The sequence below is a fragment of a genome, unplaced genomic scaffold (genome assembly GCF_019419815.1).
Source record: "Pyrus x bretschneideri cultivar Hongxiangsu unplaced genomic scaffold, Pyrus_bretschneideri_v1 Contig44, whole genome shotgun sequence".
In the NCBI taxonomy this organism is placed as follows: domain Eukaryota; kingdom Viridiplantae; phylum Streptophyta; class Magnoliopsida; order Rosales; family Rosaceae; genus Pyrus; species Pyrus x bretschneideri.
Window position 1 is genome coordinate 64,725 of NW_025999768.1, and position 24,664 is coordinate 89,388.

At 36.9% G+C, this 24,664-nt stretch overlaps 4 protein-coding genes and 1 pseudogene across 7 annotated transcripts; 2 read left to right on the forward strand and 3 right to left on the reverse strand.

The window, feature by feature from the left end:
• Positions 1-2,384: 2,384 nt before the first annotated feature.
• LOC125469593 (transcription factor KUA1-like) lies at positions 2,385-4,430 on the reverse strand. The gene is made up of 3 exons (XM_048567124.1): positions 3,750-4,430; positions 3,143-3,339; positions 2,385-3,013 (listed from the first exon to the last, which is right to left on the reverse strand). The coding sequence occupies exons 1-3, from the start codon at positions 4,135-4,137 to the stop codon at positions 2,633-2,635; spliced, it is 966 nt and encodes a 321-aa protein (XP_048423081.1). The 5' UTR covers positions 4,138-4,430; the 3' UTR covers positions 2,385-2,632.
• Positions 4,431-10,565: 6,135 nt separating this feature from the next.
• Positions 10,566-12,819, reverse strand: LOC125469716 (annotated as a pseudogene).
• Positions 12,820-13,412: 593 nt separating this feature from the next.
• On the reverse strand, positions 13,413-17,893 carry LOC125467897 (inactive protein kinase SELMODRAFT_444075-like). 4 transcript variants are annotated; one of them, XM_048567409.1, is made up of 10 exons: positions 17,503-17,878; positions 16,768-17,346; positions 16,156-16,310; positions 15,971-16,065; positions 14,773-15,809; positions 14,489-14,655; positions 14,266-14,342; positions 14,030-14,177; positions 13,786-13,935; positions 13,413-13,693 (listed from the first exon to the last, which is right to left on the reverse strand). In XM_048567409.1, the coding sequence occupies exons 2-10, from the start codon at positions 16,913-16,915 to the stop codon at positions 13,619-13,621; spliced, it is 2,052 nt and encodes a 683-aa protein (XP_048423366.1). In that variant the 5' UTR covers positions 16,916-17,346; positions 17,503-17,878; the 3' UTR covers positions 13,413-13,618. The 4 variants fall into 4 exon arrangements, 3 of the variants coding, with proteins under 3 accessions (XP_048423366.1, XP_018502176.2, XP_009352622.2); XM_018646660.2 differs by having other exon boundaries at positions 16,768-17,878; XM_009354347.3 differs by having other exon boundaries at positions 14,489-14,649; positions 16,768-17,877.
• A 2,522-nt stretch (positions 17,894-20,415) lies between these two features.
• Positions 20,416-22,689, forward strand: LOC125469621 (protein EFFECTOR OF TRANSCRIPTION 2-like). The gene is made up of 3 exons (XM_048567212.1): positions 20,416-20,589; positions 20,974-21,336; positions 21,755-22,689. Exons 1-3 carry the CDS (start codon positions 20,497-20,499, stop codon positions 22,424-22,426), a joined length of 1,128 nt encoding a protein of 375 aa, XP_048423169.1. The 5' UTR covers positions 20,416-20,496; the 3' UTR covers positions 22,427-22,689.
• A 494-nt stretch (positions 22,690-23,183) lies between these two features.
• LOC125469623 (serine acetyltransferase 5-like) lies at positions 23,184-24,580 on the forward strand. Its single transcript, XM_048567213.1, has 2 exons — positions 23,184-23,570; positions 23,905-24,580. Exons 1-2 carry the CDS (start codon positions 23,199-23,201, stop codon positions 24,394-24,396), a joined length of 864 nt encoding a protein of 287 aa, XP_048423170.1. The 5' UTR covers positions 23,184-23,198; the 3' UTR covers positions 24,397-24,580.
• The last annotated feature ends 84 nt before the right edge of the window (positions 24,581-24,664 follow it).

A 24,664-nucleotide genomic window follows, 5' to 3' on the forward strand; every position in this document is an offset into this window, starting at 1 on the left:
ATCGATTGCCAATAGGAATGACATTAATTTTGATAAGCCATTGCAAGGATATAGTAGCTAGGTTTTCTTTTGAGCATGTGGACTAGCTTCTTTCTTCCGTATCTTTAAGAAAAAGAGAATACATACAAATATATATGTGCAAGCTTTGTGGTCACACAAATTAACAAGAACTTTGTTTGTCTTTGTAATCTTCATATGGAAAATGGATTTTCTTTGTCTCTCAAAATCTATATAGATTGTGCAACATGCCAGTCAAGACAGGGAAAGAAGAACAATCCAAGATTTTGGATCCCCATCAGAAAATAATAAAACAAGAGATTAATTTGGAGAAATATTCTTGATTGGTCAAGATATTGAAGTGTTTACTAGGCTGAGGTTAGACTTCTGAAAAATTCAAACTTTCACACAGATGTCTTGGGGTGTTGGGAAAGTTTTGTGATGTCAAAACTTTTGAGTCCATGGTTTTCCTGATTTCAGAAGTTTGCTTTCTGTTTCCTAGCATACAGTGTGTATTTTATTTCACATAATATTAGGGTTGAATTTCGAATGATGCATCAGTTTCCTCATTAATTTATATTACATTGACTTGATTAATAGTGAAGAACCTTTTTGTGATGGAGCAGCCAGTACATTAATTGTAAGGATGAGATTACATGGAAATTACAGAATATTGTAAGAGCCTAGTGAGATTACATGGAAATTACAGAATATTGTAAGAGCCTAGTGAGACTTGTGGCACGAATACACCACCAACGATGGTCAGTTCTAATTGTGTAATTTTATTTGTGAGTTTATTTCCACATGACGTTATATTATCAGCTAACACGTACGATAACAGTACACTCATCTCAGCGAAATTGTTCTCCTGTATCTAGCATACATGATTAAGTTTTCCTGCACAATCTTCACTGTTCTAGTACAGTATCTTGGACCTAGAAATTTACTACTGGGGGTAAGTCCAGCCAATTGTTCAGGATATTTATTATAAATTGTCCCAATTGACTCAAATTTATAATATTTCAGTATTCTGGTGCAGTAGTAGACTCGTAGTCCCCCACTCTATCCTTGGCTTGGACAAAATAATGCATCCCTTGCTTAGCTATGCTACATACAAGTAAAGCTTGTCGTTGAAAAGTATGTGGTTCCTATTTTTTGATAAAATTGGAGGGCAGATTCTTAACTGCTGTTTAACTAGCTAATTTTCTTTTACCCGGAAAGAAAAGAGCAATTATAACGTTCCGAAAACCCTAATATTTTTACGTAGACATGCATGTATTAGTTTCTCTCTCTTTCAAAACATATTGTAAGAGCTTTAGGGCTTGTTTGGAGATCCTTCTGAAATGACTAAAAGGTTTTTAGAGAAAAAAATTTGGGTCCCAAAAGCACTTAAGATGCTTCCTGCAAAAGGCATTAGTATGTGCTTCTTGCATGGAGCAATAAAGTTTTTTTTTCCATGATTTACTTGTCATTTTACTAAGGATTGATTCTAAAAGCATTTTTATCAAAAGCGCTTTCCGCCATTGGAAAAACACTTTCAAACGAGCCCATAGAACGTCTGACTATAATACGTACAACTCAATGGTATGTGTTTTATGCAAAACCTAATGCTTATAAAAATCATTAGATTTCTAAATGCAAAATTTAATTGTTGATTTCGTCACTCGATGGTACGTACCATGGACCAAAAATTGGGGGAGCTTGTGAAAAAATGTTATGACATATACCACTAAGAAAATGTATTTGTTCAGTTGATATAACTCCAGTTGTGTACACTTTTTGGTCACCAATCATTTGTGCAGGTTATGTTTGTGCATTAATATTACTATAATTACCCAGCCAAATTGGCATAAAGAAATCAAACTTTGTTAATAATTGGTGGATGAGATCACTGATCACCTCTGGTAGAAAGATCAATCTTGAAATCGTTTGTCATTTAAATTTGCTCATCAATACTTAATTAGGCCCTGGATTAATCTAAACCTAGTGGAAAAACCCATAAATGGTTTAGCTATATTCGATTTAATTAAGAGGTGTGCTATCCACACACCCTTTTTACTTCAAACACACTTTATTAATTTGTGGTCGTCGAATCAACTAAATTAAAAACAAGTGAAAGAATAAAAATTAACAAGGGGTGTGTGGATAGCACACCCCTTTAATTAATTCATGCAATCATCTATAGAGATAAATATAGATGTAATATACTTTGATAAATAATACGGTTAGTAGTATTCCTCTTCACTTATAAGTGAGATGTTTTAGATTCGATTCTCACCAAAGGCGAGTTTGAATCATATTATTACTAGCCCATTGTGAAGCTAAGCCTATCTCCTCTTTTTTAGTGTAGATAATATCGTTTGTTCAGAAAAAAAAAAAAAAAAAAGGAAATAAAATGCTTTTATAATATATTGTCATGCATCGATACATCCTCGTTTTATTCATCAAGAGAAAGGAAAAAAAAGGAATTAAAGAAAATAACGTTAATTAATAATCAATACATACTAATTATAAATCAAGTAAAAGTAGCCATGAATAATATATATTGTTCCTTCGGATCCTTCTTCAGCTGCCAGGGTTAACGTCAAAGTCACGTTCATTTCTGTAAATATTGTAGCCCAGTCCATCTCTTTTTTTATGTGACACTAATTGCTCCAAGATTAAGGAGGGGACCTGCTGGGGTTGGGGATGATTTATTTTTTTGTTCTAGATTAGGACTAGTTGGTGCAGCAAGCGTGAGCTCAAGATCCGGTACTACTGACGCTTTACTCGAAGATGAATTCGGTTTCATCTGGAAATCGATCAACCCGTAAATCCAAACCGGCCGCTGCTGAGTAGTAGTACTACGTCTTTGAGGTTTTTGACTGTGATCTAAGTTTAGATTTTTCGCTGCAATGCTATGTTCAAGCAGAGGCACTGTGCTGGAATCAATGGCCATGTTATTACAAATAATATTTTCACATTGAGTAGGAATTGGATCATCAGTTTCCATATTTATATTGTTGCTGCTTCCAAACTGTCATGACATGACTAACACAAAATTAATATTAAAATTCAATTCAGTCAGAGCCAACTGAAATGATTATATCAGACAACTCCTTAATTTGTTAGACAGAGAGAGGAGAAGGTTTAGTTAAGTACACACCATATCAAAGAGGCTAGAACGTCGCTTCTTTTTGGTCAGGCTTGCTTGCCTGAGAAAATACTTCTGAGCATGACTCGCAACTTGGGTTGGGGTTCTTGTGGTCACATAATTCCTAGAGATGCCTCTCCAGTCACCCTTTCCTAACTTCTCGAGTCCGATTAGGAACGTCCGGTGCTCCTCTTCCGTCCATGGAACTCCTGATAACATACATGAATAATGAGTATGCATGAGAGAAAATATATAATAAGGTGCCTGAAACTCAGTTTCCCTAAGCAAACAATAAATTGGTGATTAATTTTCAGAAAATTTGAAACGAAACTCCTACAAATTACTCTGGTGGTGCTATGGCGGTATTTAAGCAAATCAGGCATTGCCATGAATGACATGACAAGGCTCAATTGACTTGAAATACTACTATTTTGACATCTCAGTTGCAGATGAATTCTTCTCGGTCTTGAAACAACATATTGGAAAACAACAATCATAAATATGATGCATGCTCAAGAACACAAGTTTAAAGTAAAAACTCACATAATAGTGAAGATTTTGTTATTTCAAAAATTAACAAAACAATAGTAATATATTAAGTCATTAATTTGGAACTGACCCTTTTTCCTTTCTTGGGCTTGGCATATGAGACTGTCAGAGAGATAGCCGATGGAAGCTTTATCTGATGCGCAAATATTTTCATCCATGGAAAGTCTTGAAGGAGACAATGAAGAATTAGATGGGGAAGATGAAGAGGCTGACGACGTCGTCGTCGGCAAGCACTCCATGCTGAAACTTTTCTTCATGGACATGGAAACATGATGATTAGCAGAATTATTGTTCATGTTGGATGAAGACATCATGATATGATGATGATGATCACGATGAAGTTGGACGCCGAAGAGCCTAAATCCAACAAAACTAGTACTACTAGTAGTGCCTCTGAAATTTGCGCAGGTCCTAGAGTTGTGGCCTATGTTTCCACAATGTGAGCACTTTCTGCCCATCTTCAGCCGGACAATAATATTACGTGCTTCTCGCAACTTAATTCTCAAAATATATTACAGCCGACACCACCACAATTCCAACTAAATTCAGAGAGAGAGAGAGAGAGAGGACGAATGAGCACGGTGTTTGGTGGTACATATGATGATGGAGGTTGAGGGGGGGGTGGCGGGTGGGGGATTTGTTTTTGTGCACACCAAGAGAAGATGATTGGATGGACATTGTTTATTGTTTGGATATTTCCAACTTGGGTTCTAAACAAAATAAATTAAAACTAGTTGTATTACCTCTCTCTCTCACTCTCTCTCTCTCTCTCTCTCTCTCTCTCGATCACCTCATATATATAGAAGAGGAATATATATATATAAATCTTATCTTACACAGGAACTTTGGTCTTCTGGAGCTTGTAGGAATATCCTACGTACAATATTGTAGGGGACCGTATAGCTACTATACTATAGCTTTGTTTTCATTTTTAATTAGGCAAATAAATCATAGATATAGCTCTTATTAGCACTTTAGAAAAATCATTTCATACAAGTATGTGAAGACATAAGAGAGGAAATCCACTTTAGAGGAGTAATGCATGATGAGTGTTTTAAGGTCGTGCTATCCACACATCTTTTTTTTACCTACCACACATCTTATGTTAATTTATGTCTTTGATCTTCTTTAATTGATTCAATCCAACAATTAGAAATTGAAGAGGATGTGTGAAAATATTATGTTTCTATTTCTTTATTAAGACAAAAGTAGTCGAACTTGAAATATCCGAACTATATTCGTTTTTATTTATTGTGTAAATGATTAATTTGCTACGAGTTAGGAAGACACTATAATTGGCTTAGGAAATGAACAATATCTTGGAAGTAGGTTGATGAGAAATATCACAGAAAAGGAACCCCCTTCAAAAGTTTATATGTTGATCTACCCATGTTGCAGTTTATTAGGAAATTAACTCATAGAGAAACAACATTCCATACAATCAAAGAGATCGAACAGGGAAAAAACACAGACACAATATTATTCATCCTTTCAATTCATATATAATATACATTTCAGTAACTTCATAGTTAGTTCCACCAAAAATTGAGGATGTTAGCTTCTTTGTGATAAGTCAACAGCTATACACATGCTTAAATGTTACGCATTAAGAGACTAATACCAATATTTTAGGGAAGAAGAAACCAAAATATCATGCCCTCTTGATTCAACCATTCAGATTATTGGACCAAAATGTTCAAAAAGATTGAACTACAAATTAATGATTTGATTATGATCACAATCACAATCACAATAATTTGATTTCAAACTCCAAAGCAATCCAAATCACTAAAAATCTATATGATCAATCTAAATCATCTAAGCTATCAAGTCTTACCTAACTCTCTCTTTAATTATCCTTGAATCTAAGATAAAGAACACTACAATACTGCAGTTTACATTTCGGATCAGTGACACTACTTTTTTTATACAATATTTGATATATGTTTTTGTGAGGTACACTTCATAATGTATTTCAATGATCCGAACTATTTATCTTTTAGATCTTCCCCAGAAGTCATGTCTACCAAAATTATCCAAATCTGAAATCATATGACCGTAACCATTGGATTAAGTGTTTAGGTTCTTTATAGAATCATATATATTCAACCATTTTCTTCACTGCAAATGAATGTCTTAATGCCTTTGGATTCGTCTAATTTTTTCCAAGGATGATCTATGAATGATATTCTAAAAGATAGAAGATTTAAATTGTTAAACTACATTACGGAGTGCGGCACACAAAAACGTATATAAAAAATTGTTTTAAAAAGTCCTTTAACAAGGGATCCCCATTTAAAAAAAAAAAATGGGGACACCCTCTTGACCGTTAGATTTGACTTTAATGAAATTGTGTGGTTGAGATTGTGTGGCCTTTGATTTAATCTCAACCACATACTATCATTAAAGTCAATCCAACGGTCAAGTGGGTGTCCTCATTAAAAAAAAAAAAATGAGGATCCCTCTTGTTAAAGGGCCTATATATATAATCAATAAATAATTAGTGGCTAATGACTTTAGCTTAGGTACCATAATCGTCAAACAGAATATATAGATTAGAATCCTTAGTTTTGATATGAGGAAATAGTATATTCCATTTCCTATATTGGTAAACCATTACGAGTACTTCAAATCTAGTTAGGGACTCGAGGAGATCGTTTAATATATACAGTTTAATTAAATATTAGATAGACATATATCTCACCCCAACTAATTTTGTCTTAAGGTTATTATTAAGATTTTTAATTAAGCTAGTTGGAGAAAAATATATATTCCAATGTATGAGGAGGCGGCCAAGTTGAAAATTGTTTAGTCCTTTATATGTCTAAACCATGAAACTCTTCTAAGTTCCAATATTTATTCATACTATTTTTATGTATTTGGCATTGTTTGTAGAAAGGAATCTTCCTTCTTATGAAACTAGAGGATAATGGTCATTGGCGAAGTTTTCTAATCTTGTTTTGTTTAAGTATTAAGTCACTTGATTGTTTTTATAGGGGATGACACCACTTTTTTAACTTTTTTAAATAACTTTTGACACATTTTTATGAAGCCCACTTTGTAATGTATTTTAAAGATCTGAACTGTCTATCTTTAGATCTTCTCTCAAAGATCGTGTCTACCAAAAATCATCCAAATATAAAACATATGACCGTTGGTTTAAGAATTTAGGGTTTCTTTGTAAAACAGTATAATTGATTCATTTATTCACTCCAAATGAATGTCTTAATGGTTTTGGATTTGTCTCATTTTTTGCAATGATGATCTATAAATAATGTTCTAAAATATAAACAATTCAAATCATTAAACTACATACAGAGTATACATTGTGTAAGAAAAATGATGATACAGATCAGTAACCATATTAATAATCTCTTGAAACTTACTTTTTCTAATCTCATATATTCCATTTTGTTAATCATTGTTTGATCAATTAACTAGGATCGCGAGGCCTCTCAATGTCTCATTTTTAATTTTATTATAGTGCTTTTTTTTTTTTTTTGAATTATTAACGTTTCTGCCAAATCTCAATTTGTCTGCATCATTGCAAGAGGACCCAAATAAATTGACACTTCAATGTAGTAAAATGTGGTGTTGTTTTATCACATTATTATGTTATTAAATAGTGATTTTGATTGGTGCTTTTCACAAATAAACTCCTCAAAACTCCATTTTATAGTTCAAACAAAAAAACCCTGAAACTATATTGAAGAACAAAGAATTCTGGAACTCAACTTTCATTGCCTCTGACATTAACAATTGATACATGAGGAGTTTTTATCTTTATAATATGATTCGTAAAGTGTTTCTCATGAACATTAACAATTTTTAAGTTACTCACTTTCTCACATCTACTTCTGATAACTACGCAAAACACATGCAGAACATGTGTTTCCACCCCTAGTTAAGTATTTTGAGGGATCTAATTGATTAAATTCCCTTGCATTGTTAAACTTGTCCCCCTTTATCAAATGGTAGGGTGGTTTGGATTCTGGTCTATGAGCTAGTGCTGGAATAATGGTGAACTTGAGATCTCAGCTTCAATGAAAGTACTTCTGAAAGTACCAACTTGAACACATCTTTGAATATTAAAGCATATATGTTTTCCATATATCTTCTCCCCAACTTTAACTATAAACTTTGGTGTGCTTGCTAAATCATGTTCAAATTATACAAAATCTGATGCAGATTGATTGAAAATCATTATGTTTGTTCCATAATTGCTCAAAAGGCATCAACTTTATGAAAAATAAATGGGCATAAAATATATCTAAAGTGTAGCCGTCAGCCTGAGTTGCTGAAGTACAAAACCTACCCATATCTGCTTTTGGTGTCTATTAACAAATTATAAAGGGAAAAGGGGAATTGGGGTTGTTTAACTAGCATTCATCCACTGATGAGTACAAAAATATTTTTCTAGGTGATCAAGAAATGTATGACTATTTACAATTGGATTTGATATTAAATCTAGAGATTAAATGAATGTGCTTTTAATTAGTGGTTTAAATCATTTGTTTTTAATTAGTAGTTTATCTCAAGCTTTGGTATCAAAGTCAGCAGTTATGACTATGAATCCTTGATCACCAAGTGACCAAGAAAACGAGCATCTTGATGATATATAACATGAAAAAGGAGCACAACATTTGAAGTGGTTCAAAGATTATTCTAGGTAGACTAAATTTGGAAACTAAATAATGTGTCACTAATTAGAAATAAGCACGTTAATCATTATTTAAGTAATAATTCAATCATCAACTTCCATGTCATTTAGATTGCAAAATTTAGTCCACAAATTTAATCTCTCTAGCATTACCCGTAGTTTGGTGGCTATCCCACATTGGCCAAGGGGAAGAACAAAAAAGAGTTTAAATAAGGTTACCTCATTCCTACTAATACTGAGACCTTTTGTGATAAAACTTCATACCTAACAAATTAAGCATACGTTAATTACCAAGTTGAGAATCAATGTTGTTGGATGTGGGGCGCTTGGGCCACCTCTCTTAAATTTCCACATGGATGGGGTGTGCTATCCACACACCTCATTTTACTTCTCATACCACACACCTCATTTTACTTCTCATACACCCCTTAATAATTTATATATGTTGATCTTCTTCAATTCATCCGATCCGACGACCGAAAATTAAAAGAATGTGTGAAAAGTAAAATGAGGTGTGTGGATATCACACCCTAGTTCAAATATGGAAGAAAATGAAAAGGTTAAAAGAACGGACAAGGCCTCAAGATGGGTCAAATTCAATCCCGAGGGTGTCAACTGCTCTTTAATTTTTCATATCCCCTTATCTTGATATTATCATCATTAAGCTTTCCATTAGTGCTATAGATTACATCACATGCCATAATCCGGCATTATTAGCTACAACTACAAAAAAATTAAAAGATATGGAGTACTTGAAGTTAATATAAGACATGACGCAAAACTAAAGGCAATGATGTTCTATGATTCATACAACTGGTCCCATTTAGTTGAATTAGACTTAATTGTTGTTGTTGATTTGGTTGTTTATTTTTATTTTATTTTATTTATTTGTTGATGCAATAAAATAAAACTACAAGCCTTGTTTTTTGGTCACCATGTAACCAAAGATTCATGGTAATCTACTTATGAATTTAACATTAAGGGTTGAGATTCAAACGCTAAAAGCACTACTTTTTCATCTTTGATAAAGGGAATAATCATGCATTCTTTGATCACTTGGTGATCACGAGAATATTTTTGTTCTAATATTCTTAAAACCAAAATCTGGTTTTGAAAAATGAAGTCAATTCTCTCTAACGTACATGATTCTCCTGTACTAAAATAGACAGGGAACTAAATTTGGTCAGAAATTTTATCACTTCCTTTTGTTATCCCGATGACAAGGAATTTATCCTGGCCTGGTGGATTGAGCATCAGAAACTGCAAATGAATGGCTTAACTTCACACAACACAAAAACTATCACGGCGAAGGCAACATTGATGGCCGGACTAAAATGTGGAGGACGGCATTGGTCGGCTTTGAACACTGGGGTCAAAGTTGTGAGTTATGCAAACTTAAAAGATCATTTTGTTACAATAATCCAAATTAATTATATAAGGTTTGGCGATTGGCACTTAAAAAATGACATCTTGCTTTCCTTCTTATATAAATATTCTTGTGTTTATATATTTTGCGTGCAGAATAACTTTTTTAGAACACTGATAATAACTTGGTATTTAGATTAATTAAAACCGCCACTTAGTACTACGGTATAATAGTATTCCTCTTCACTAGTAAGTAGAGGTCTTAAGCTCGATTCTCACCAAGGACGAATTTGAACCAAATTATTGCTATCCCATTGTGAGACTAAGTTCACCTCCTCTCATTTAATGTAGATAATATCGCTTGTTCAAAAAAATTAAAAAATTAAAAAATTAAAAAATTAAAACCAATGTAACTGATAACACATAACTATAAAATTCCTTGGATTTTCTGTGAATTTGAGGTCAATCTGCTTTAACAAAATTTAAAAGAAATGTTGGTCTTTTCCAACTTCAAAGAAATTGCACAAGTAATTTCCTCCACACAATTCACTAGTTGAAAGGATTAATACTTCTACAGTATGTTATGCATATGCGACTTCGTTCTGTATTACATTGTTTCACCGATACAAGGACTCTTTCTTCACAATTCAAATAGATATTCGCTTCGCACAACCACAAGCTGCCTGGTAAGTTCTTCTTACTACATACCGGAGCACATCCTCAGCGGTTTTGTAAATACAATAGCAGTAGAGATGAAAATGAAAACCAAATTAACTACAAAAATTCATAGGTACAACTCTCTGTCTCTCTGCCTTCCCAACCCACCCCCCCCCCCCCCCCTTCCTCCTCTCTCTCTCTCTCTCTACCCCCCTCGCTCCCTCCCTCCCAGGAAGCATGGATATCGATATTGGTAATATATGATACAGAGAGTATGCTTGTGAGGATGTTTTGGTATCTTTAATATCCCTCAAAGAGTTATCTTTCTTGACAATACAATTGTCTTCCTAGACAAATAGACTAACATCTTTATAGAGCAAAGAAACTGAGCTATGACATGCTTTTAAGAGCCATTCCAATGTCTGAATTTACATATTCCACGTCGTTTTCCTTCAAAAGAGTCGCGGATAGACTGCACCATGGAACGGACTGCAAGTATATGAGCCAATTCAGCATGCAGCTCCTGCAAAATGAATATAGTTCCATTGACCAACAATTTAAAAGTTTAGATTTCAGAGGGTAGAGAAGTGGTTGAATGTGATACCACATTAGAAAGACATTCTTCAAAAGCCCCGAAATTTTCATCAGCAGGCATGAATATCTTTTGGTAAGCCGTTCTCAAACTTCTCATCTAGATCCTTGCACGAAGGAATAGAAGCTCTTTTAGACATGCAATTAAATACAAATAATGTTTACTATTAAGATGAAACATCGATTAATGAAAACCTCGGCACCTGTGAATCCATTACGTTGTAGACCCTCAAGATTTAAACCGCGAAGCACAGCTCTTTCTCCTGCAACCATCATATTCTTTGGAACATCCTGTGTAATCTTCAGGGATATAAAAAAGAACAAAATAAATCAAGATTTCACAGTGAAAATTTTTGTGCCAAATGTTGTTTCATGTTGCACCAATCTCATAATTCACTAGTTCAAAGCAATAGTTCAAGTCTCCACGTTGCATAAAAGATGGTAAAAAGTCAAGACTGTCATACCACAGAGCCTCCACCAATGAATGAGAAAGAACCAACATGGCAGAATTGATGAACTACAACAGCCCCTGCAGTGTAAGCATAATCCTACATTTGAAATGCAACTAAATATCAGGTACTACATGTAGGATCGAAGTAACATATTCTTTAACTGAAGTATGCAAAACAGACAATACATTTGATGTCGAAGATAAGGAGTCTGAAATGCAAGACACGATATAACATTGTGGATTCCACAAAAAAATATAACCTATGATATCGTATTAATCTGTGTATCAAGTATATTTCTTCGATCAAAAAAACTTATCTTTCTATGACAAATCAGCCAATATCCAGAAATTTGAAATTTCATAATCCAAAGAAAGCGCAAGGGCCTACTTCCACCTCAACAAAGCCTGCTAGCAACGTATTATTTGCAAAAATGATGTTGTTTCCGATCTTGCAATCGTGGGCAATATGACAAGATCCCATGATAAGATTGTTATTCCCAATAGCCTGATCACATAACAACAATGAGAGCATGAAACTTAAAACACCAGTATGAATGAAAAGTAATGAGCATATCCACATACAGTTGTATCACTCGACTTCGAAGACCGGTGGATTGAAGTATACTCTCTGATATCATTGTTGTCCCCAACATCAAGGAAACATTCATCCCCTGACTAAATCACAAAACAGACACAAACTAGTGAACTTTGTATTAAAAGTTTGAGTATTGTAGTGAATTCGTTAACATATCGAAATTGACCTTGTACTTCAAGTCTTGGCATTTGACACCAACCACAGCATGGTGCCCAATAACATTATCACATCCGAGCACGGTACGCCCCAGAAGATCATCACCAACAATGGCACCACTGCCTGACAATTTTTGCACCACAACAATGAAAAGTTCATGACTTTGACATGAAAATGAAAACTTTAGCAAGCGATCAACAATGTATACATAGATATATACATATACATACATACATATATATATATATATATATATATATATATATTCATAACTCACGTCATTAAACACAACGCTCCCCAACTTCTGTATTTCCGAAAATATGGCTTCCGGGGTACAATCGGCAGCCATTGCCAACCTTCGCCGACGACCCAACAGTACAAAAGGGCCCAATTGAAACACCCTGATCGCAGAAACACAAAAGCCATCGACACTATGAGTTTCGTCACTAAAAGTAGCTAATTTAGTTGAATACTGGGATGTAAGGCGAAGAGAGTTACCTGACCCAAAACGGCATTGGGGTGAACAATTACAGTGGGATGAACGGAGCCGGAGTTAAGGGTGCTGCATAAGCGGAGTAGGGACGGCGAGCTGAGGCTGCTCAGCGAAAAGAGCTTAAGCGTTTGCCGCCAACTTTTACCAACGCACGCATGGTGTTCGACCCGTGGCCTCACTCAGACTCGTACGATTTCCCTTCGGTCCCTCTCCCGGTTTATAGCTGTTCTCACTTTGTAGGCCAAAATTTACCAATTATCTCCAATAGTTTGACCAATCTCACTCAAACTCTTTTCAACTTTTTTTTTTCTTTTTTTTTACGAATTTTAATTTTTTTTCTTTCTTTTATCTAAAGGACGAAATTATAAATTATTCTAATTTTCAGATCGACCGACTTATGCACAAAGGGTCAAAACACTAACCAGATCAACTCCTCTAAGGGCTTTGTGTGGTCACAGGGCTCGCACACCCTCCAAGCCTAGCCAGAATTTGCGCAACAAGTAAAGTGGAAATTTTTCAAAGTAACCATAATATGTTAATCCTGAGTATAAATATGTCACCATGTGACAGGCTTACAATGTTACAGTTATACACAAAACTATTTTGATTAGACACTTTGCTATATAATAAGGTCAACTTATGTGGTCTTTTGAGCATTACTCTTCAATAAATTATATGGCAAGTATATCGTTATGGATAAATCCGATAAAATATCACGATATCTTACTCCTAAATGACAGTACAAAAGCACATTATATCAAAATCTTGCACAAAAGGACATTTACTCAGGAGATGATAATTAGTAACATGAAGATGCCATTTGTCTACACTTTGTCTACATATTCAACATAGATTACAGGTAGATTACAGGCATATCTATCTCTCTAACAACTAACTACAACAAGAACTAACTATGCTTTTTATTATTTGTTAAATTTATAGGTAGCCGGTGGGATGTCTGCAGATTGTCCTCACAAGGCCTCCTTCAAGCAAGAACGATTCGTCGAATTCGCGGGAATGTCATGGCTTTCCAAAATCCGAAGTACCTGCGGGAAACAAAATAGACAAGATATAAGTTCACAAAGAGATCACAGCTAACCTTTCTGCAGTGAGAGAGTAACTTGACATCAACACATACCTCAGACATCCGAGGCCTCGATCGAGGGTCTCGCCTGATGCACAAGGAAGCACATTCCATCATGTTGCAAACCTGTTGCTTCGAATAGCAGTTCCTTAACAGCGGGTCTAACAGTTCAAAAGTGGCGTTCTTTTTGAGCAGGGGGCGTGCCTGCTCCACCGAAGTGAGTGTAAGCAATGGCCAATATGTAGTAGAAGATAACTCATCAGCAATATCAATTTAGAGTTGTTTTACTCATACATACCCATTCAGTGAGGGACTGTTGGCCTCTCGGGCGGTTTAAGTCCATAGCTTTCCGTCCTGTAACGAGCTCTACTAATACTACTCCGAAGGAATACACATCAGCTTTTTCTGTGATTTGTCCGCTTTGAGCATATTCTGGAGCCAAGTAACTACATTAACACAAGGCTTCTGGTTTAGTCAAAATTTATCCATTGGTAATTTGATATGGTTGAGACCTCTCAAGTCGTATGGTCTTACCCAAATCTTCCAAGTATTCTTGTTTGCATCCCAATGTCTCCATCTGGTTGCCACCGTGCAAGTCCAAAATCTCCGACCTGAAATCCAGAAGTCAGGTGGTTTTACTCCGATTGATGCATTTTATACAAACACTCATACGCGGTGCAATTCACAGGAAAACGTAAAACTGGTGATGGAGTACTTAAAAATTTGTGTATAAGGTGATGAGGAGAGGATGACATACCAATGGTTCAAAATCATGGGTCAGAAGGATATTGTTTGGCCTCATATCACGGTGGACAATGCAACCCACTCTACACTCTTCGTGAAGGTATCGCAACCCTCGAGCAGCTCCAACTGCAATTCTTTGTCGTGCAAACCATTTTAACGGGCTTCTGTTTTTCCCTGAAACTTTTTAGCATTCCCCCTTAATAGGTTGGTCTCAGGAGTAAAAGCAAAACAAATTTCTAAAAAGAGTGCTCGCGGTTATATATCTGCTGTTTTGAAAAAAAGGAATGTTGAACTTACCATAGAGATGAGAATCCAAAGATCCATTGCAGATATATTCGTAAACTAGCAACCTTTTTCCATTCTCCACACAGAATCCGATCAGCATTACGACATTACGATGCTGCGCACAGCTTAAGACCTCAACTTCTGAGCAGAATTCCTGATCACCTTGAGAACTAGCCAATTTATGTTGCTTGACAGCAACAACCTGACCATGTGGTAAGACGCCTTTGTGTACGGAGCCATATCCACCTTCAGCCAAGAAATTTGCTTCTGAAAATCCACCTGTAGCAAGTTCCAGCTCGGCGTAAGTGAACCACTTAGGTGGATTTCCAAATGCAGGTGCCTTGTGCTGACATATCGAACACAATGGAGGAGGGCTGGGAGGTAAGGGCCTGGATACCGAGACTGCTTCACGTACACTTCTGCGTGAGATTGATTCACGTACACTCCTGCTTAAGTTCAAATCAAGCCTATAATTCAACACTTCAACATCAGGTTCTCGATTTAAGTTGGCTAATTTATCCAGCAAGGTTCCATATGTTGAAATCAAAGCGTTATCGTAATGTTTCTCTGAAACTTCTACCACATATCTTGAAAATTCACCACCGGAACTTAGGTACTCTGTTGTCATCCATGGCTGGCAATATGAGCTCGTGTGATAAGAAATCCGGTTTTCATTGTTTGCCTCATTGTCAGAACCATTCGTGTTCTGATACTCTTGTTTTAACCTCCCCAAAATTCCAGAATTCCAGCACGATTCAGTCCCTACATCTGAGCTTGATACAGATAATGTTCCAATATCCGTAGCACTCAAAGGTGACTCACGGTCGAAACTACTAGTTGGAGTCACACACGGCCCTCTAATCATATTCCACTCTTCAAACTGGCTATTCCTACGTTCTGAATAAGATTCCGAACACAGAGGCACTTCACATACCGTCTTTGGAGAATTGACCAAATTCAACTGAAGAACCATTGGCCCAGATCGTTTCATAACCACAACATTGCATTGCAGGTTCTCCAAGCAGTGTTTCTTTTCACATTTCAATTTTCTGCACAAGTTTGCAATACGATTGATTACTTGAACCGGAAGTAAGGGAATGAAACAATATTCTGGAGAAAAAGCTTTCGTCCACAAAAATTTTTCGAATGAGGATTAACGTTGTGCTATAGCAGTTAATAGTAGAAATTAAGGTTACATTAAATGTATTACTTGTCCAATATAACCCAGTTTGATTGAGCTTTCTTTGCTTCGGAAGCCACAACACCACACGGTGAGCCAGAGACAATCTTTATTCGGACCTTTATCTGTGAAGAAAAATATGGACATAGATAAGTATTAGTTGTAAAGCATGTAAGGACTAAAAATTGGGTGCGAAACGACATTGATGCACTGACCTTCTCTGGATCATAAACCTCTCGGAGTTGCAGCATCATCTGAGAGCATGAGTCCACAATGTCATCCTTGTTATCTAACATGGTTCCTGAGAGAGACCTCCGGTGACTCGTGGTGCAATCGTTGGTAAATCTTGCAAAATCCCATATACTTTTACCTAGACAGATGATGTTTTCAACAACCATCAACTCTGGCCACATTGATATAAACTCGAGCACAAAACAAGGAGTAAAAATTTACCAAACAAAAATCAGACATCTTATGCATAAGTCAACTTGGTTTTGGAACCGATATCAAAGCTTCCAATTTGTCAAACACCTTTATCAAAATTAGTACCCGACAGACAAATCCAGAGGAAGTGTTAACCATAACATATTTCCAATTCACTAGAAATTTCCCTAGTGATCGAACTTCTTACATTCGTAGGAGAAAAAGATTATGTCATAAAAAAATTAGAACACCAATCTTAGACATGCCACACTAAATAATTTGCTTGTCAATCTAATGGGGAGTGGGATCTGGACTTGGCGCAAGGGATGGGCATACTGCCTTGACCAACTAGCCTAACCCAGAAGTGCAATTTCTTCGATCGAAAGAAAAGGAATATTACTTACTTGAGTGAGAAGGAATGACAGCCAAAAGCTTGACATAATCACCAGGCTGCACAACATGAGTCAAAGTCCACACCAGAGCAGTCCTTGGAATTTCCTTCAATGCTTTCACAGCCACCACCACAACTTTCCCATCACCCTGCTCTTTCATGACTCAGCACACCCAGAAATTCTGAAATTCTACACCCCCCACAATTCCTCAACACACCCCACAATCAAAACCCGCATCCAGATTCTCCATCACAGACCGTACAGTTCATAAAAAAAAAGCCAAACACAGAAGCAGAAAAGCATGCATAAATCACTCTGGGAATAAGCAGAAATTATGAAATTCTGCACCCCAACACTAACTCAACACACCCCAAAATCAAGACCCACACCCAAATTCTCCCTCACAGGCCGTACAGTTCATAAAGAAAAGCCAAACCCAGAAGCAGAACAGGCATGTATAATCACTATGGGAATAAGCAGACAAATCTGAAATACTACGCCCCGACAATCAAAACCCACATCCAAATTACCCCTCACAGGCAGTCCAGTTCACAAGAAACAAAACCCAGAAGCAGAAACACGCACTAATCACTGTGGGAAAAGCAGAAACGATTATATCATGACAGGCACAGAAACCAAATGAATCAACTTTTCGAGCCTTTACCCAGACGAAGAAAAAAATAAAAAACAGGCACACAACAGAAGCATGAAAGTAGGAAGCCTACGCGCACTGTCTTCAATGTGTACCTTAACAACACACTGACTCACTCTGCCGTTAAAGCCACGAGCTTTGGGATTATTGCAAAAACAGAGCAAATATATTTCTCAAACAAAAAAGTATGGATTTTTATTTTTATATTTTATATTTTATATTTTTGCATGAATTTTGATTAAGCCGTGGAGGGAGGGAGGGAGAGAGAGAAGGAGAAGCAGGTGGCCTAAGTTGGACTTTTATGTTGGTAGATTCTTACTCAGGACTATGCATAATTGTGAGAAAGAAGCGCCAAGGAGAAAGCATGTAAAACGACAGAGGGAAAGATTAGGTTTTAGGTTAAACGACAATGACTGGTTTATAAATATGTAAGACGAGATCTTAAATAGTACATACACCAATGATTGGGGTGGAGGTGGAGGTGGAGCTGAGCTTCTTTTTCTTGCACTCTCTAACCACTCTTTGAAAACAATTTCTATGTCCTATTCTCTAGTAAGAAGTTATATGAGAAAGTGCTTAGTCAGTTGTAATCATTTGATTTATTGTTTGACTAATGTTCCTTATTATCACCTAACCTCGTAACTAGGGATATTAGGTGTCGATGATTCGTAATATTAGGGGGCATTTTTGTTCAAAACTCTTTAGTGGTAGTAATATCACCACTCTACTTATTACTATTTGATATGTTTAAATTTTGAAATTTGTGTCTATTCCCTACACAGATCTTCAAATTTAAACTCATTAAACGAGGATAAATAAAGTGGTGAAATTTAAACTCATCTAACAATAATAAATAGGATGATGGTGATCATCACCATGCTCACCATAACTTGAGAGTAATAAGTAAAGATATTCCAGTAACACTATACAAGTTGTTAATCATCCAAACCTCATTAAAAACTTTAATTAACTATCATATTAATTGTATTTTTATTTATTTATTTATTTTTTTTGTTATATTGTATGTGATAGTGCAAACTTAAGCTTATAGGGATAGGACCACACACTCGAACCCTAATGGGTTAAACATTGGAGGGACATCTTAAAAGATGCCTCCTCTCCCCATAGAGTTTCTTCAAAGATTAGGACCTTAGAGATAACATGTTTCCAGTGCCTTCGTTTTCTTCAAGTCAAAAATAAAAGACATGTTTTAGTTTTCTTTAATGTAGTATTCATACATGCATGTAAAACATGGGCACATTTTATGTAGGCTTCTTTATCAAAAGTTAAAACATCTTGAAGTTATTACTTTTGATCGTAATCTACAACATTCACCAATGTTACTATAACATCAACTTATTTTATACCGAATTTTGGGGACCAGCTGATGTGAAAATATCAATGAAACTTAAAGACTAATAATCTCGATTACCTTTCTGAATGTCCATCCTATCAGGATTTCCTTTTCCATCCATGGCAAATGATCAAACTTAAAATTTTCCGGCTCAGCGAGTGTGGGAAGAGCTCTTTAAAATACAATTCATTTTTGCGGGTGAGCCAAATGATGAGTCTACCTCTACCAAGTTCCTCTTACTGGGAGGATTTGATCATAATATGTCAGTTAGAATGATACGTTGCTTTTGAGTTCAATTTCATTGCTCCAAATCTTCTTTGTTCGATTTTGCCTCTGCTCCTAGGGATGTGAAGTTGTGGTGGCGGATGCGCATAAGGACGTGCTGTAGTGAAGGGCCATTGCGCGATCAACGCACTAAATGACATGAAACGAATAAAATATTATCGCATAAGTTGGTAAGTATCTTAAAAGTTGGCTTATATTGTTCTCTTTCTCCAGAAAGGAAAATGTAGGGCATCTTAGGGAGGTAAACAATTGGGAACTTTATGGACTTGGAATCTTAAATTTAATTAAAGTCTGAGTCGACTTGCTTTTCCCTTTAACCAAAGGAGTTTTCAATATGCAAAGTTTTGGTGCGTTAACTTTAGCTTGATAAAGTTGGCCATGATGAGAGTCTTGAGAGACATGCTGAAGAAAACGATATCGAGGAAGCAATAACACGCATGCATGCATGATTGCAACTTTTGTCATGAGATATACAGATGTTATGAGATTATGACAAACGATAAGATAATTACATTAAATTTATCTAAACTACAAGAAAAAAAATTTAAACTTAAATTCAGGCGTTATCTAAACTTAATTAATCAACTTGACTAAATTCAAACGTGATCGTGAAATGGTCTTTCAAGACAATCTATTAACCTAGGCCAAAACTTCAGCCTCGTGATTAGTGAATGAAGACTCTGCACTGAATGTCACAATTACTTAGTACAACTACCTAGTGCATGATGATATATGCAAAAGCTTTTGTTGTCAGATCTTATCTCCAACATGCATGATTAAATTATAAAGATGCTCTCATTGATCAGAATCATATTCTTATTTCTTTGCTGAGCACTAGTTTAAGTTGAATATAGGGCTTCAAGCAAGGTATTTTATCATGTCAAAGTGTTTGATCTTATGATTTTCACACGAATCTTTCAATCTCTTACACTTTCTTTTAAATGTATAAAAAGATAAAATAGTCAAATTAGAATGCAGATACGAGGTTCAAAATTATTATCTTTATTCTAAGTTAACTTTTTGACATAGGCTTAGGCTTCTCATTGGCTTTTCTTAGTCTACAACAAAGAATTTTTTTTTCAATGGACCATATTTCCAGCACATTGAAAAAATATCACATGACATAGACTGTGATATTGAAGGATTGATTTTTGCTTAGTTTGACTAATTTACCCATGTTCTATTAGATTGTTTTCTCTCTAAATATTTTTTGAACTAAGGGGTGGTTTTGGTATTTTATTATTTTTATTTTGTTAAGAGTAAATAGTCATAAGGAGTATGGGCCCAGTTTAGGCCGCCATGCCAACAGAGCCCAGTTTAGGCGGGCCGGTTTTTTTATTTTCCATTTTATATGGACAAAATGGTATTTTTGTGCGGCAATAATCTCAGCGCTGATAAAGGGCGCGATTAACGGTCGTCTTATTTCCGGAAAGGGGACCCGGAGCCTCAAATGGTAGCCGGCAATTCGACCGTTGCCGTGTCAAGGTTGAAGAGGGAAGATTGCAAGCGCACCAAACACGACTCTCACTTCTCCAATTGGAAGGTAAAATTTCTCTGCGTTTTTATGGGATTGAAGTTTTAATTTTTTTTTTAATTTAATCTTAGAATTTGAGGATAAATTTGAAATCTTTGGAGATTTCTCTACTGATTTCAGTCACTGTTCGGTTGAAAATTTTCAAATTTACTCCAGATCTTTGCCTTAAATCTTGTTTCTCTGATTACCCAGATTCCAGAATCTAATTTTACATGGTATTTACAATCTGGGTTTGTTGACTTTAATCTGGAATTTTAGGATAATTTGAATTTAATCCCAAATATTTACCTTATATTATGTTTCTCTGATTACCCAGATTCCAGAATCCAATTTTATTTGGTATTTATGATCCGTGTTTTTTTGGTTGTTCTGTATTTGTTATTGTGAATTTAGATTCTGGTTGGCCCTTCTGATTGGGAAGACTATTCGCTGGGCAAAGAAGGAGCTGAAAGATACAGAGTTCATAACCTCCCCAAAAAGGAGAGTCCGGGTGTCTATGAACTCGGGATTTCCGTTTCGCGTACCGGTCTAGGCCGTGAGATTGGGAAGCTTGACCCCGACTGCATAGTCCCGGTGTACCTTGGACAAGCTGATAATGTGAGGACACGGCTTCAGCAATACGGTCGTTCAGGTGCGCATTTGGGCAATGGCAGCTCAACTGGTCATCCTACTGACTCTGTGCAAAAGGAAAAGGGGCCAGGATTGTTTGCAGAGATACTGTCAAAAGGCTACCCCATTGCGTATAGATGGGCTCCTGTAAGTATATCTCAATCTTGTTTTGTCTAAAGTTCGAAATTGACTTGGGTTTTCTGGGAGAGATCGGTATTGATGCTATTGTGTTTTAGGCGATGATAAAGAATTAGATGTAGTATGTTGAAGAGTGTTAAATCTCATGTCGGAAACTTGACAACATAAAATACAATATGTAAGCAAGTTGGTTCCACTACTAATAACGCCGAGGTCTTTTGCAATAACACTTCACACTAGCAAGACCATACTTAAATGCAAGCTAGGGATAATGTCGGTGTTAGGCCAGTTGGTAGTAGGCTGCTAGTGCGCTCGTCTGAAATCTTGAGATAGCATGCATTTGCTAAGTTACCACTGTCATTCTTGCTAGTTGAAGAAATTGGATATTATGACGGTGATTATTGATTCTTTGTTGATTGTCAAACAGATGGAAAATAAAAGCGACGCACTGAAAACAGAAACTCAGCTCCTTGATACATTTGATTATGCATGGAATACAACCATTAATGGAGCAAGGCGCCCTGATGATGTCCTTCGAAAACTCAAGAAGTTTTCTTCAAGCACTACGCGATTTGCTAACTTTGCCGAGAAGCTTCTGCCTTTCAGTCAGAAGAAAGTGGGCATCAGAATTGAATCAAGCAAACCAATGGGTGACAAATTTGGTGCTTATGATGACAGGGAGATCCACAAATCCCCTTTTCGGGTCTTCAAGCTCAGCAGATCACAGCCTAGGTTGGTTTCATATGGAAGCATTACTGAGGAGAATACTAGTATAATTTGTGGGGTGGTTATAGGAGATGGTTCTGTTTGCAGAACGGCACCAGTTCCAGGAAGAAAGAGGTGTGCTGAACACAAAGGGATGAGGATTAATGGGTCAACCAGAGTTGGGATATCAAGCAGCAATGTCGACTCACAGTGCCCCATTATTAGCAACCATGATCCAGTAGAGCTTCCTCCAGTTGAAGTTCCTGCTAGTGAAATCTTCGTTCCAATTTGCGGATTCATCTTGGCTAATGGATCGCCTTGTGGAAGGCATCCGATCCGAGGGCGGAAAAGGTGTGATGAGCATAAAGGGAGAAGAATTCATAAAGGGGACTAAGCATTAGGTCTCAGTCCGCCGCCCAACTAACATCTAGCGTCTTTTAAAACCTACCATAGTTGTTTTATCTTCCTTAAATTAATTATATAAATTGGAGAATGTAGGCGTCAATTTGTTGTTGATTGTTATTTATGCCTTGGAAATAATGTTGTAGCTGTCTGTATTGGTACATGCCCTTTAATTTATTGTTGTATTGGCCAAAAAAACCAATAACATTGTTGTACCAGCTTGTTGTATTACATGTCATTTATATTGAACTCAAATTGTGTTCTATGATTCCGAAAATTCTATTATATAACTCTTCACTTTGATTCATAATATTTAAAATCGATGGATTTGATTATTGGAATTGTTCACCGTCAATCATTTTGGTATTTCTGTAAGAAATATTCATTAAATTAAGGATATTTTTGTCAAATTAATGCGTTCCATTAATCTAGTGCTTTCTTCAATGAAGATTTTTCACAAAATAATAGACGATGGTCAATGCTAGAGGTCACTTTTATCAATTTTAAAATTAAAAAAAAAATCAAAGTGAGAATTTATAAAAATCTTAAAAAGCATTATAACTACAAAATCTTTTTCTGTTTTAGATCATCTCTGGGTTATTTAAAATAAAATCTAATGTACTTTTTGACAAAATAAAGATAATGTTAATAAAACCACACAAAGATAAAGCAACCACTTAACCTGCGCACGCACGCTCGTCGCCCCATTTCACTACTGCCCTTCCCTATCGTGCGCCGCAGCAGCAGTAGCCATCTCCGATACGATGCCAGCCGGCGATCTCAGGTGCGCAGAGTGGTCCTCGGACGCCGAGTGGGAGGCCTGGGTGTGGACCCAGATCAAAGCCGAGGCGCGGGGCGATGCCGAGTCGGAGCCGGCTTTGGCCAGCTACCTCTACTCCACCATACTCTCCCACTCGTCGCTGGAGCGGTCGCTGTCGTTTCACCTGGGGAACAAGCTCTGCTCCTCCACCCTCCTCTCCACGCTCCTCTACGACCTTTTCCTCAACACCTTCTCCTCCGACCCCTCCCTACTCGCCGCTGCCGTCGCGGATCTTTGCGCGGCCCACGAGCGCGACCCCGCTTGCGTCTCGTTTTCCCACTGCCTGCTCAATTATAAAGGCTTCCTGGCCTGTCAGGTAATTTGTTTAATTTTTAGGGCTGGTAATTTAGTTTCCTGTTTGGATTCCGAGAAAATGTTAGGAAAATTGAATGAATTTATTTGGTTTATGCATCGAGTCAGGTTTGTTCCTGTCTGGATTCCGAGAAAATGTAAGAAAAATTGGACGAAGTGATTTGCTTTTTTAGGCGCGCATCAAATCAGATAGTTAAGTTTCTGCTTGGATTCTGAGAAAGTGTAAGAAAATTGCATGAATTCATTTTATTTTTCAGGCGTGCACCGAGTTAGGTAGTTAACCTGTTTGGATTGCGAGAAAATGAAAGAAAATTTTAACAAATTTATTTGATTTATAGGCGCATCGAGTGGCGCACAAGCTGTGGATTCAGAACCGTAGGCCGCTGGCGCTTGCGCTGCACTCGAGGATCGCGGACGTGTTCGCGGTGGACATACACCCAGCGGCGAGGATCGGAAAGGGGGTGCTGTTCGACCACGCGACAGGGGTGGTGGTGGGGGAGACGGCGGTGATCGGGAACAACGTGTCAATACTCCACCACGTGACGCTGGGTGGCACCGGGAAAGCCGGCGGAGACCGGCACCCGAAGATCGGCGATGGGGTTTTGATCGGTGCGAGCGCGACGATTTTGGGGAATGTGAAGATTGGGGAGGGCGCAAAGATTGGGGCGGGGTCGGTTGTGCTGATTGATGTTCCTCCGAGGACCACGGCGGTGGGAAATCCGGCGAGGTTGGTTGGCGGGAAGGAACGGCCGTCGAAGCACGAGGACGTACCTGGCCAGTCCATGGATCACACCTCGTTTATGTCGGAGTGGTCCGACTATATTATATAGAAATTTAAAAGTTAGTTTCTTGTTCGTTATGTTAGTTATAGGATAATAAAGAATCCCACGAATCTGCGGTGATTGTCATAACGCCATAAAAACAAAATTACGAGATGTTTTGTTTGCTCGATTAATTCTACGTTTTATTCAGGATGTTATTGAAACTCAAATGAAGGAAGAGATTTTCACTGCATAAGATAATGACCATCTTTTGCCTTCTCCATATGTACATTGAATGAGAATCTTCTCTCCTAATTATGCATTGCCCTGTTCGGGT

What these genes read in the sequence shown, in the direction of transcription:
- LOC125469593 (XM_048567124.1), bottom strand. Translation starts at nt 4,137, where the DNA reads ATGGGCAGAAAGTGCTCACATTGTGGAAACATAGGCCACAACTCTAGG. An exon ending in AGCCCAAGAAAGGAAAAAGG is followed by an intron (nt 3,340 to 3,749) that starts GTCAGTTCCAAA and finishes GTATGTTATCAG; the next exon opens with GAGTTCCATGGACGGAAGAG. An exon ending in GTTCTAGCCTCTTTGATATG is followed by an intron (nt 3,014 to 3,142) that starts GTGTGTACTTAA and finishes ATGTCATGACAG; the next exon opens with TTTGGAAGCAGCAACAATAT.
- LOC125467897 (XM_048567409.1), bottom strand. Translation starts at nt 16,915, where the DNA reads ATGAAAGAGCAGGGTGATGGGAAAGTTGTGGTGGTGGCTGTGAAAGCA. An exon ending in AGGTTTATGATCCAGAGAAG is followed by an intron (nt 16,066 to 16,155) that starts GTCAGTGCATCA and finishes TTTTCTTCACAG; the next exon opens with ATAAAGGTCCGAATAAAGAT. An exon ending in AACAGTCCCTCACTGAATGG is followed by an intron (nt 13,936 to 14,029) that starts GTATGTATGAGT and finishes TCGGTGGAGCAG; the next exon opens with GCACGCCCCCTGCTCAAAAA.
- LOC125469621 (XM_048567212.1), top strand. Translation starts at nt 20,497, where the DNA reads ATGGTAGCCGGCAATTCGACCGTTGCCGTGTCAAGGTTGAAGAGGGAA. An exon ending in CTCACTTCTCCAATTGGAAG is followed by an intron (nt 20,590 to 20,973) that starts GTAAAATTTCTC and finishes TTGTGAATTTAG; the next exon opens with ATTCTGGTTGGCCCTTCTGA. An exon ending in TTGCGTATAGATGGGCTCCT is followed by an intron (nt 21,337 to 21,754) that starts GTAAGTATATCT and finishes ATTGTCAAACAG; the next exon opens with ATGGAAAATAAAAGCGACGC.
- LOC125469623 (XM_048567213.1), top strand. Translation starts at nt 23,199, where the DNA reads ATGCCAGCCGGCGATCTCAGGTGCGCAGAGTGGTCCTCGGACGCCGAG. An exon ending in AAGGCTTCCTGGCCTGTCAG is followed by an intron (nt 23,571 to 23,904) that starts GTAATTTGTTTA and finishes TTTGATTTATAG; the next exon opens with GCGCATCGAGTGGCGCACAA.